Source organism: Acanthopagrus latus, chromosome 20, assembly GCF_904848185.1.
Source record: "Acanthopagrus latus isolate v.2019 chromosome 20, fAcaLat1.1, whole genome shotgun sequence".
Lineage (NCBI taxonomy): Eukaryota > Metazoa > Chordata > Actinopteri > Spariformes > Sparidae > Acanthopagrus > Acanthopagrus latus.
The window spans coordinates 16,174,100-16,187,165 of NC_051058.1; the positions used below are offsets into that span (position 1 = coordinate 16,174,100).

At 44.8% G+C, this 13,066-nt stretch overlaps 1 protein-coding gene across 1 annotated transcript in view; it reads right to left on the reverse strand.

Moving 5' to 3' along the window:
* The window catches only part of cpxm2 (carboxypeptidase X (M14 family), member 2), a 32,002-nt gene extending 27,418 nt beyond the window's left edge, over positions 1-4,584 (reverse strand). Inside the window, exons 1-2 of the mRNA XM_037080332.1 lie at positions 3,590-4,584; positions 359-460 (exon numbers count right to left, since the gene is read on the reverse strand). Of these exons, the coding sequence (XP_036936227.1) occupies positions 359-460; positions 3,590-3,857 (370 nt within the window). The 5' untranslated portion in view covers positions 3,858-4,584. The remainder of the gene's footprint in view (positions 1-358; positions 461-3,589) is intronic.
* Positions 4,585-13,066: the final 8,482 nt, after the last annotated feature.

Below are 13,066 nucleotides of genomic sequence, written 5' to 3' on the forward strand. Positions count from 1 at the left end.
AATCTGTCATCGACGTGACAGGAAGGCTACTGGGGCATCCTGGCTCCAGTTTAGCAAATATACTCTGATCCATGGAAACCAAACACAATGCTTCACAGGCAAAGAGGACATCAGTGCCTCTGTGGCTCTGCTCTGAATGGATCGTTTTTATGCTGCCAGACTTTTTTTTTGCTCTCAGGGAGAAAAAAAAATAAAAAAAAAATCTTGCTTTCTGAAAACTCTTTTCCAAAAATATTTGTCATCTTGACTGCTCCCACAAAAGCGGAGGAACGATCGCTGCACCTCGGAGGGGAAGACGAATTTTATGAGGTCATGAATTTCCCATAACAAGTGAGAGTGACATCGATTGCTCACTCACCATGTTTGATCGCGCTGTAGTGTCCCTCTCCCTCCGAGATGCTGTTCGGGGTTTTCAGGGGGCTCTTCTTGGTCTTCTCGGCCTTTTTGTTGGCCGTTTTCACTGAGGGAAGGAAATGACATTAATGCAGGGATGGATATTACGCTGGAAAAACTAATGAATGAACGCAAGGTGTTTCTTGCGTGTCATAAGTTAAACATCTGCAGTGGAACGAGTGAAAACTGTCTGAAACAAGACTTGTTTATGGGGTCTTTTACAGGTCGAAACCACCTTCAAAACTGCTGATTCACTGTTGTCTACATATGAGAGGGAAAATGAAAAATTGATGACACAGGGAAAAAAAAAAAAAAAGCTTTGACTGGATTCAGTCCAACACATATGGATAGATTCAAGATCGGGGACTGAACCAAGAGACAATCTCTGGGCACTGAATTTGAAAATGTTTAACTCTTACGTGCCGTTACAGTCAAAGCCAATGCTGCTTTTTCAATTTGCGCCCCCTCGTTTCTTTTAATACAGTAATATATAAGTAAAGTGCCTCCAGGTTTTCGAATCAGTCGTGGAAGTGTCGCTGGGTGGCTGCAGGGAGTCACATTGCACAAGCTGAAGATGGACGAGAGCGCGTGCTCTTTATTTGACTGAGTGTCAGAGCGGGACAGGCCCCCACGTGATAACGATCCCTCCTCACATCTGAAAGTCTTTATCCCCGTCTCATTCTAGGAACAGGTTAAATGCTCAACAGCGCTCCGGGCCGCAGATGTGGTCGGGCGTTAACGGATAGAGGAGGCTGTGAGATACGATCATCTAGACGGTGGTGAGGTTGCAGGCGATACTCATGGCTATTTCAAGGTGGTCCAAAGTAGCAAGAACTGAATAAACACCACAAGTACATGCCCTGTTTTTTGGGGGGTTTTTTTTCAAATGCTACTTAAGTTAAACATGTTGTAGCAGTCAAATATCTCTCAAATATGACAACATTTCAGAGTTTAAGTCTTAAGGTGCTGTAACATGTTTTAAACAGTGTAAAAATGCTAAATTTGAATTTGTTTGATTGTTTTTCAATCATCAACCGGTGAATATATATCCAATAAACGCTCTTTTTTAGCTCTGTTTTTGGTCTCCACCAACAACTGCCAGCTCCAGCTGCTAAATGCTCATCACCAGCTAGTTGCTAACTATGTCTGTGTGCTCCCTGGTACAGAGCAGGTAGCACTCAGTGGGTTTATGACTGTTATTTTCTGAAAAAGGAGGTAAGATTGAGCCAAAACTGTAGATTTATGGACTGCAACACCAAAACAATGAGCTTAAGGGCGCTAAAATGACAGCAGGGCAGCGTGATAATTATCTTAGGATTTGTCACTATGAGCAATTCAACATTACACCGTTATTTGATCCTCTGTTGCTGAAAACATTTATGAGTCCAGTACCTCCATTATATTTTTTACTAACTTCCTGCCTCTGATTAAAATGTTTCCACTTTTTGTTCAAACGTCAACTGGCACACAATTTTAAAAATAATTCAGTAATGATGACTAATTTTAATATAAAAGTCCTTGCAGTCTATATTCACGGGCCTGTTAAAAATAACACTTCATCTTGTTAATAAGATGCAGTGTGGTGGAGATAAAACAAGCAGCTCTGCGTGGCTGTGATCACTGTTATTCTTCCCCGTAGTCCCACCTGCAGCAGGTATCCCTGCCGAGACACGTGAGTCCGCGTGCCTGAAACATGAGGTCACCGTCGACACAGCTGCTCTGAATTATCTGCCGCCGACCAACCAGAGGTCCTCACGCCTGTTACTGTCCTCCAATCACCCTGCAGGATCTCAAACATACCTACAAACCTGCTACTGCATGTGCTCAGAGTCCCACACACAGAGATCTGTACATGTTCCATACGAGCGAAACGGAACCACCGCCGCGTCTCACTTTGAAAAACGTGGATTTCACGTGCTCTGGCTTTAGCGCGTAATGCGGTCCTGACCTCGGCCGTGTGCGAGGCTGTCGATTCCACTGTTGCGCGGGAGATACATGGGAACGTGGCTCTGATCTATGAGGGGGAATGAGGAAGGGGGACTACCTGCGGAGGTCAATGTTGATGTTTTCACTCTGCACATCCATCACCATGTGAATTGAATTCAGCTGCTCCTCTGAAGTCCCTGAAATGTTCTGTTTGAACGCATCATCATGCGGTGTGAGCTTGTGAGGGGAAAAAAGCAGATCAGCAGTAACTTTCTAGGCACTAACCGTCGATGTCCAGCTTTCTTTATGTTGTGTGACAAATTTTACTTAGAGAAACGCCAGCTGACAGAAAAAGACACACAAAGCAGGTCTTATTTCTGTTGATTTTAGCCTTTTTACTGGTTAATGCCTAAGCAAATCCTGTCATGTTTATTTTACTGAAACCTACCTAAACACGTGAACTACTATCATTAAATCTGTGTGCATGCAACTATGCAAACAAACAAACAACAATCCCAGATAATTGTCCCAGATAAGTACAGATACCTGAAAAATCTACTCCCTCCTCTGGACATCAGAAACCTCTGTACAGAAGAAAAAAAACATTTCAAAAAGGCAAACAAAGCAGGAACTGTTTATTCACTCAGAGCACTGTGGTGTCAGTTTCACAGAACTTGACAAATTAAATAAACCAATGTCCAAAAACAATGCACACAGTGTTAGCTTAGTGCCTCTTTAACACACACACACACACACACACACACACACTGTCTGCAGCTTGTCCACGTGTGCCATCATTCCAGTGTAAAATGGCCATAAACTCACGGAAACCCGAAACGGCAGAAAGCACAACAGCTCTGGAGTCAAAATTCTTAAACGAAGGACAAGAATATGCCTCATGTCTATAAATTCAAATGGATTTTACACCACCACAACAAAAGTCACGTTAGTAGAGGGGATCTGCTCAGAGCGTCTGCTTATTTCGATAAAGTCATCGATATTCGGCACCAGTTTTGATGCGATACATCGCGACCTCTTGCGATACGATATATTGCCCTGTTGATATTTTATACCACCTGTTGCTGGTGAGGTAACATCAGAGGTTTCAGCTCACGTTGCAGCAGGTAAACCCCTCCTGTCAGATTTTCTGAAATCCTTATTGCTGATTGATTCCCCCTGGCACTTCTAAGAGGGATTTCTAGAGCATTTTGCGTTTTACCACTGAGCGCTTCAGATTGAACACTTTCTCAAGAGATGAGAGTTCTTTTACCTGACTTTGTATCATCGGTGGTCTTGTCCGTCTGCCTGCCCCCCTTTGCCACTTTCTTGCCAGGCTTCTGGCTGGGCTGCTCGCGGTTCCTGTCAGGTATCGAGGCCACAGGCTTCTCCAGCATTTGGACCTTGTTGTACTGATCTCTCGTCAGCAGCTCCTGCATGTAGTAATCCTCATCCTCACTGGCACGGCTGAGGTCTGCCAGCCCCGCGAGGAGCCCCAGCAGAGCCAGGGGGGTGAGGAAGCTGAGGCGCTGTCTTGTCATGGCCCAGGGGGGGATTATCTCCAGCTGTGAGCCGCGGTGCCGTCTCCAGAGGAGCCTGCTGCTGCTGCCGGGCTGCGTCCCATCAACTGCTCCCCTTCCTCTCCCTTCCCACTCCGACACTGGGAGTTCACAAAGTTCTCAGAGCGCTCCAAGTCACTGACGAAAGCAGCGGAGCCAGAGGGTCCATGGACGCCTCAGCCTGGGAAAAATGCAGTGAGGGAGGGAGACACACAGAGGGAAGAGGCAGGGAAGGCAGACAGTGCAGATCTCTTTCTTTATAGATGCTGGCAGGTGACTCAAAAAGAAAGCATTTTTTTCTGTCTCCCTCTCAGATTCAAACCAGCCGAGGCTGCTGACACAATGCAGAGTCACTTTATTTGGTGTGGGCAGAAGTGAAATGGGGATAGAAGAACACATTCAGGATCTGCTTTCATCTCCATCTCCTCCCACTTTGTCTGGGGGGCAGGCGAGGCTCTCTGCAAGCAGAATAAAGTTTTGTTCTTGCCTGCAGGAAAAATCAACACGGAAGCAGCTTTGAACCAGTTTGTGACTCTGTGTATCCAAAGGAGAAGCAGAGGGCGAGCTTCCTGATCCGTGCAGGGGTGTGTTCCCCAAACTGGCACACAGGCAATCTCGAATCTCGCCGTGCGTGCAGCTGTTGGTTAGTTATCTCCTCACCGGGAAGGATGATTAACTTGTTGCTCTTCCTCAAGCTGCCTTCATTTGCCGAGGCTGCTCCTGCTCGCGGCCGAGCCCTGTTCGGACTCGGCGGTAATTTACACATTACCAGAGCAAACTCTCGGCGGAGCGTCCAGGCATGTTCCAACGCAGGGATGGAGCGTTGCCCTGTGTGTCACAGCTCATCACGTCAGCGCTGTCTGTTCCTCATGAAGCTCGTTCCCCACTTTTGACTAACGGCTGCTGCAGCCGATGGAGCCACGCATTCGGGGGGAAAGACGATAACAGAGCCCCCCCCCCGAAAAAAAAGCCAGCGGTCAAACTGACACCCTCCTGATTGAAACCGTATTCTGTCAGCTGCAAAAGATTTATCTTGGTAAAAGATGAAGGTTTCATCACAGAGATCCCAACCGTTGTTTGGGATTCATTTGGACTCATTGCCAAGTGAAGAAAAATGTCTGGCCTTGGGCTTGAAAGACTCACTCACAGGGAGAAGTGGGATTTCATGGAGCCATTCGCACAACTAATAAGTACAGCTTTTGACATTTCATCAACCTGAGGCAAGACAAACTAAAGCAAAGATAATAATCCCTTAACAAGCGCCAGTGCCCCGCCTGGACTCTACCCAATTTAAATGCACTGGTTCATTACACATAACTGATGTGGAAAGACATCGGGCACAGAAAAAGTCCAAGAAGGTTGTGCTAGAACTCCGACTTTACACCTGAGATGGAGCGGGCCTGAAGGACACTGAGGCTGCGGGCTAATCACGGGAGAAAGAACAGGATCCGGAGTGGGTGGACAGCTCGAGGCTCGGCTGGCACGGTCGCTCTCCCAGCGAGGCAGGCATCCGCCGCTCGCCCACTCGTCGTCCAGACTACACCCATCCTGGTGCGTCTAAGGAGGGAGGGAACGGAAGGAGGGATGAGGCAGCCGACAGAGCTGTGGCGTGTTTTTTTTTTTTTCTACCTCAAAGGCTTTGGAGACACAAAATATCCCCTTACCGCCTCCCTGCACACCTCAAAACAAGCGCTACTCCCGGAGTGTCAGGTTTCTCTGAAGTGCACGTCTACGCTGCGGCTGCCGTGCCTCCAGAGACGGGTCTGCATTACAGGAGCGATTACTTTGTGGCGTGGTAAGGGATTTTTTTTTGCGAAACAGTGGCTGAACACAATCACCTCTCCGCCTGTTTAAAGACGCTGACAGATTTGTGTGTTTGCGGCCTGAGGACGGGGGAACCGAGTGAGTTGCGACGCGGCTCGATTCAAAGTTTCTGTTCGACCGGGATCTCTCAGCCTCAAACAAGTTCTGTTGTCCAATACCCATTACTCTTTTTTATAAATGTACAAAAGCACCCGAGCATTTTTACTACTTCCTGCTCGGTCTCCTCTGACTCAGTTTATTCGGCCCTTAGTCGTAAATTTCTTTCCTGCCTTCAGTTTTAAAATTGCTGCGGCGAGCAGAACCACATCGGTACATGTACACTTGTTAGCAGAGCATTTTAGACCAGAATTTCTTTTTTTCTTTTTAAATTTGCCTTCTCTTCCCTCTGGTTGTTCCAACAAGTCATCTCGGATGTTGTTCATTACCTTCTCAAAAGGCCCATGTGACCGGTCAAAAGACAACATATTCAGCAATTTTCGTATCTCGCTGCGGGGAACTTTCATAATTTATTGATTCTGGTGGCTCTGCGTGAAAAAATATGACAGTGATCAACAAAGTGATCGTACGTTGTCTGAGTGCCGTGCTGTACCACCATGAGCAGCTTCTTACAGTCAATCTTCTCGCCGACGGTCTTGTTTCTTGTTTGAAAATCATCCAAGATTCAAGTCCGTATTGGATAACTTCACAATCGCAATTTATATCCACTGCCGCCTTTCATAAGGCAGGAAGAAGGGTGCCAATTATGAAGCAAGCCAGACTACTACTACCTACTTGGGGTGTGTGGGCATGTAGTTCATCTGACTTGTATACATGCGTGGGCCCAGTTTTGATGAACCTTTTTTAGTTATTGCAATTGTACCGTACCATAACAAAATCTGTATGTGTATCTGTACTTCACCTGATTGGCGGCAGGACACCAAAGTCAGCTGAACGACCCACTTTTGGAGGTTTTAAACTTCGACAATGTGAGTGCAGGCTTCTTCTTCTGAGAGGGGAACGTGTTTAATTTAATTAGACAAGAAGTTCTTTGTAGAGGTAAAAGCAAAGGTCCATATAGGCGCTGGAACGAACAACCGAAAAGTTAGTGTTAGTTCCTCTTCTTCTGTGCAAGAACCATGTTTATCTTTTATTTACAGATTTACAATGCATTTGTCTGTGATCTCTGGCACCACACATGGCTTTCCCTGAATATACAATATGTAAAGAAGAAGCGAAGAAGAAGGAGTTACCGTCAACACGGTCAACATTTATTAAACATTCACACTGAAATACCTGCTACATTCTGAAACAGGCACATCAAACAGTCGCTTGTCATACTGCGGAGCGGAGCAGCTTGAGGCGGCGATGTTGTGACAATAGCTGTCTTTCTCGTTGAAGAACACCCAAGGTGGGAGAGTGACGGCTCCTGCCTCTCTTCATAATCTCTTAAGGGGGTGGCGGGGGGATGGTGGGGTTCTCTGGCTGAATTCTCATTAATTGGACATCAGTGCCCAGAGTGACAGGTTAGAGGCTCCCCGCTGCTCCTTTGGCAGCTCGTAATTGATGAAAAAAAAAAGGGGGGGGGACTGGCTTGAGGTTGAGAATGTGAGGGGTGGAAGGAATAATACATAATGGTAGCGTACTGTTCGGCAAGGCTACATTTTTCCCCTCACCGACAACAGTAGTTAGTGACAATCTGGACTGCAGTAGCGCACGCTGACTCGACACGAACTTAAGTCGCTAATGGATCCAGAGTGGCCCAGAAGGTGTGGAGCTCCTGGCTTGTTTTTGCATGTGGGGGGAGGGGAGGGGGGGAATCTAATTAACGCGTGCAATCTCACATGTTCTGCACACACACATGCGCATGGACAGAGAACGGATGCGTGCGCACACATTTTCGCCGGCATCCATCAAACGCAACCTTCAGAGTGTCAAACTGGCCCGTGTCCAATATTTCTAATGAATTCTGATGGCACCAGTTCAATGCGGACAAACAGGTTGACAGGGACGAATCCCCGCCTCGTCTTATTTATTTATTAACGTATTTACCCGTCCAAGTTATTGTAATGTGACACATTTATGGATCCGAAACGTGGCACACAACAACCTTGGATCTGTTTTGTTTTTTTTTTAAGCATGTGCATTTCATTACGGATGAATGTCAACTTTCTCAAAAACAGGCCCGAGAAACTGATTCTGCAAGCTGGATCTTGATTCACCTTGAAGACAAACGCGTGCCCAGTTTCTCCACAAAGAATGGCATCGCAGCTGTCAATGTTTGACTTTAATGCAAATTTAAGTGACATGGACGAGGGGTAATTAGAGCCAGCTGCACTTTTGCTCCCTAGATTCTCAGTTGAATGCATGTCACATCACGTTATTTTTGCAATCTTCTGTATAGAGTGCATCTAATTTTCTGCATGATTCAAGTTGTATATACTTCCAAACTTGGCTTTCCGATCGCTGTATGATCAGCGAAGGAGCCAAAAAGGCTGGTGTCGGATCGTACCAATATTTCTCCCGTGTCCATGGAAACTGTGAGACATGGTGGTGGTGGTCATTTTGCTCGGGGCCGGCACACACATGCAGAGCAGTGTGTGCCGCGAGCCTTGAGCAGTGTGTCAGTCAATGTTTTTTCCTGGTGTCCTTGTTGGAACTCAGCAATCCCGCCCTTTTTTTCTTTTATTGGTGTGATAATAGTCAGCATATCCAGCGCTGATTGAAGTAGCTGGATCGCACCATGTAACAGTCAGATGGTGGTGAAAGCTCAGGCTCAGAATCCAAATTTTTATTTTTTTTTTTGCGTCTAAAAGGTCAAGATCGGATATTAAACAGCTCTTTGGTTTAATCTAAAGCAGGTTTGGTTCGTTCACTTTCATTAGATTTTGTCTTTGCAGAGGTTTTACACCTGGAAGATGTTTTTCTTTCAGTTTGGTAATAGACGCTTCAAATCTTAATATTTTGTTAAATCACAGTTCTGGAACTGAAACGCAACAGTACAGCCAATGATGAATCACTGTGAGATACTAAGAGAGTCTGAGAGCCGTTTGAGTTACATGAAGTTGAGCGGATTTTCAACGAGCCCATCGGCCAGTTTTTATTATTCATATATATATTATTAAATATATGCTGTTTTTATACCACGAGATGTTCAAAATGATGCGTAACAGTGTAAGAATAGAGGACCATGGGAGCAAATTGCCTTTTTAGAACTTTTCTCTTCTTCCCAAACATATTACACATTAAATCTGCTACAATCAATATATCTAGATTTTTGAAGTTTTTTTATTAAAAAACACAAACAAAATATTTCAGTAAATCAACAAAAAACCAGGTCACAAAGACAGACAGCATTATAAAGTGTAAATAGAATACCACATAACTTGAAAAGAATGTGTCACATGTTTTCAAAAGCAGTTGTTTTTCTTGACTTGTGCTTCTTTCTTTAATTGTCTTATAAACATGAAGCAGGCTTCATAAAACATCCCTAGGTAATAAAAAAATCAAACGAGGCCGTGTCCGTCGTTAACCATCCGGCGAAAACAGGCGCTGTCTCACTCTGCCAATGATGGAGAACAATCCTTGAAGGACACGGACGCAAGAAAAGTGTGTTAAGCATTTAAATACTAAAGACCAAATAAAGTTTGCTTGCCTTGCCCGTCCCGTCTCATTGTACCGCTCAAAGCTCCCAGTCCAGAACACTAGCTGTGTGGCTAACTGAGCTATCTAGCTAACAGCAGCTAAAGTTTGCAGCAGTCCATGTTTTGTCCAAGGACACAAAAGAGCTCTCCTGATGTGGTGAACTGACAGAGGACCATCATCCAATACAGCGGTTCCCTTTAGCTGTACGGAGCATTTCTGTGTCTTTTTTGCATATTGTTTTGGTGTAACAGCTAACTTTACCAGATTAGCAACTTGCTACCTGGTGAACATACTGGAGACATTTTAGATTAAAGAGCCATATATTACCATCAGAAGTTGAACTGACATGCTAAGTATCTGCTATATGCATACGTACAATGTCAAAGGTGATATAGCATGTCAGCGTTGTTTGATTCTTGTTTCTGTTTTTTTTCTCCCAGTGGCCACGTAAAGATCGCTGACCTAATGTCACAGTCACTTGAACCAAATTTTTTAAACAAATGTTCCCACTGGTATGTGGATCATGGCTTGTCGAAGTGCACCGTAAGCTGTTCGCTCAGGCCAGATGAGACAAAATGTGCCTTGGACATCTGTGTTTTACACTGGCTACAACCTACTTTCATGGATTTTTCCTTCTACTTTTATTATTCTATGATCCCTGCCGAAACTATTACATTTGTCAGAGCCATATAATTTTAGAAGATTTACTGTTGTTTGTGGTCCGGAGAGGTAGTGGAGAATGTCTCTCGACCCTCGGGGTGATGAAAAAGCTCTTTATCTCTTCATCACACACACGTAGACCTCAAGTTGCTCGGTAACAATGACAGTTTTCCTACTCGGCGGCCTGGATCCTGATGCGTTTCAGCACAGCCGCCCTCAGCTTCCTCCCTGAAAGCGCTCCCTTCCTGAACACCTGTGTTTCTAATTCTTTGTCCACATTCGCGGCAGCTGGGACACGTTCCAGCTGGACATGACCGAAAACAGGCCAGATGTTTGAATCTAATAACGGTGGCAGTTTAATTTGAATGTCAGGAGAATCCTGATGGAAGTATGGATTTGCGTATGAGCGCAATCAAATGTAATTAAAGTCGATGCAACAATAGGCTGTTTCTTTATTGCAAAGTTGTTTTCAAATCATTCACTTATTTCGTGTGGTCTTGTAGAAATCGATACGGGGGGCTTTGTTGACCCACTTAAAGCAAAATTAAAAGGTTATCCAACACGAAAACACCTCATCGTGGATCATCAAGGATTTGTAGACGCAGCTGCTGTACACTGCTCGGTGTAAGATTAATGAACATGTCTTTTATGCCTCAATTAATAAGGAAATCTTAAGATTGAGTAATTCAACACACTGCATTAGATTGAGTGAACCCACATGGCTACCACTCTTCTGATGTCTTTTGCAAAAAAAAGACCCAAACCCAAGACACAGGTCGGAAAAACAAAAATACAAGAGTGAGGGAAAACGACTATTTAAATGAAGGGGGTCTGATTAACTAACGAAATGCAGGCGCACAAAGAAAAAGAACGGGAAAAAGACAAAGACAGGAAGTGGAAAGACAACATGACACACGAGGAGAGAATCTTCAAAACAAATCAAGAGACTGCCTCAACCTTGAACTGACTAGTTTCAAGATCTGTCAGTTAAGTTATTTTCCTCCATGGACATATAATTTCACTTACATTTAGTTGGTTTCGCTTCAACTTCTGTGTTAACTTCTTGCATTTTGAATGCCCTCTGTTGCAGTGTGTGCTGGATATTGACTGTAAAGCAGCGGTGCACGTTCTGCGACCTCCCCGGAAGGACATCTAGCCACTCAACAGCCGCAGGTGTAAACAGCATTAGAATTCTGTGCCATCCCCTGTTGAGGAATGTTTGGCTGGAGTCTGAGATTACAGCTAATGCAGAGCAACGACCCCGCATCCAGCGAACCTTGTTAAACAATGACATGACTGCAAGAGGCATGAGAGGCCTGGGACGACAGGAAAAACAAAACTAAAGGAGAGACATCTGGTTTAACACATCCTCCACGGTTAAAGGAAGAGTTGACAGGCTCCATCTATATCAATTTTTAAGGATAATGCCACAAAGGTGATTTGCTATGAAGCTCCAGGAATGTTTTGTGGACTACAGAACTTCACCCAGCTTTCCATCAACATGCAGGCGAGCTGATAACAACCACATTTTCACTTTTGGGTGAACTCTTCCTTTAACAGCGGAGGGTGTGCTGAACCAGATGTATCTTCGTTGTTTTTTCCTGTTGTTCCGGGCGTCTTGTGCCTCTTGCAGTTGTGTCATTGTGAGTTGGACGGATGCGGGGTCATTGCTCTGTATCAGCTGTGATCTCGGCCGAGCATTTCTCAACAGGAGGTAATGACTGAATGAATTTTCACTTTTGGGTGAATTGTTCCTTTAAAGGTTTCGAAAAAAGCGTAATTGTTCAATTCAGCCTTGTGGACATCAGCCGACGCTAATCAGAGACATTTGTACAATAACTTAGCAGTCATAAATTCATTTAAAAGGATTTTTTTTAATTCCCAGAGATGTTGTCTTCCCATGACTTTGGAGGTATAAGCTAACAAAAATGTGTTTCAAAGAGCCACGGGCAGCAATCTTTACTAGAGCGTGGAAAAATCACAATCGCGTCTTAGCTTAGCTTTGCAGACTGTGTGAAGAAAAAAAGCAGGCCAATCAGTAATCACTAGCCCTGCCAGGGACCATTTCTGTCTCTGCAACATGTGTCCAAAAGAGATAAAAGTGCATAGCAGCGTATATCACAAACAGATGTTTTGGGCTGAGCCCTGAATATCCCACGAACGCTAGCAGACAGAGCTGAACGGGACCTTTTTTTGGATCATTGGTGCAATATAAAAGAGAAAAATCACTATGTTTTTTAATTATTTTATAATCTCTGACAAATCTCACCCGTCGGAGATTACAGTATTCATGAAGATCTGTTTGTTTCCCGCATTCCTCGCTCACTCATCAGCGGTGGGCATGACTGGGCCTCACACGGCCTCCTCACATACAACTGGCAGGCTATCAGAGCGCTCAATCAGTGTGATGGATTGCAAATGTTTGTTGCATAAACTTGTTTACCCAGATCTCTCTTTTTCTTGTTATCGCAAGAAAATCTTGCATTAATCACTAACGACACAGAGCCGCGACTTAGAGGAGGATTCTGTTTTTCGTTTTCGGCTAGTTTGGAAGGATCGTGGGAGAGTTATGAGCAGGGAGAGAGACGTAGAGATCGTCACTTTGTCGGTGCTCTTAACAGCGTTTTTTCCCGTGACGGTCAAAAGGTCTTAACTTAAGAGAGCAGGAACAGACAATCCTTCACATTAAGAAGTTCCACACCACAAAGCAGTTTCATTAAGGTATTGTCCGACAAAGGGCCTAAAGTACAAAGAGAAGGAAGAGCAGAGGAGTTACCTGATGAGGAGTGAAAACTGGGGAGGGCGCTGGAGAGAGAGGCCTCTCCTGCTAAAGCCCTTCTTATCCAAACTGACAGAGGAGAATTGGACCCGCGGACAAAGTTCCTCGCAGACATGTCCAACATGCTGCTGTGAATCCGATAAATGTGACCTGAAATGTTACAGGTTCAGGGGGGGTCCATCGCTATGCTGCAGGCGTCTGCTGTTCAAGCTCGAAAGATCCATACTGCAACACAAGGACGCACAGAGCCGGCTGGTCTTATGCAGAACAGTGGCTGTAGTTTACAGCAACTCTTTTAACATTCATG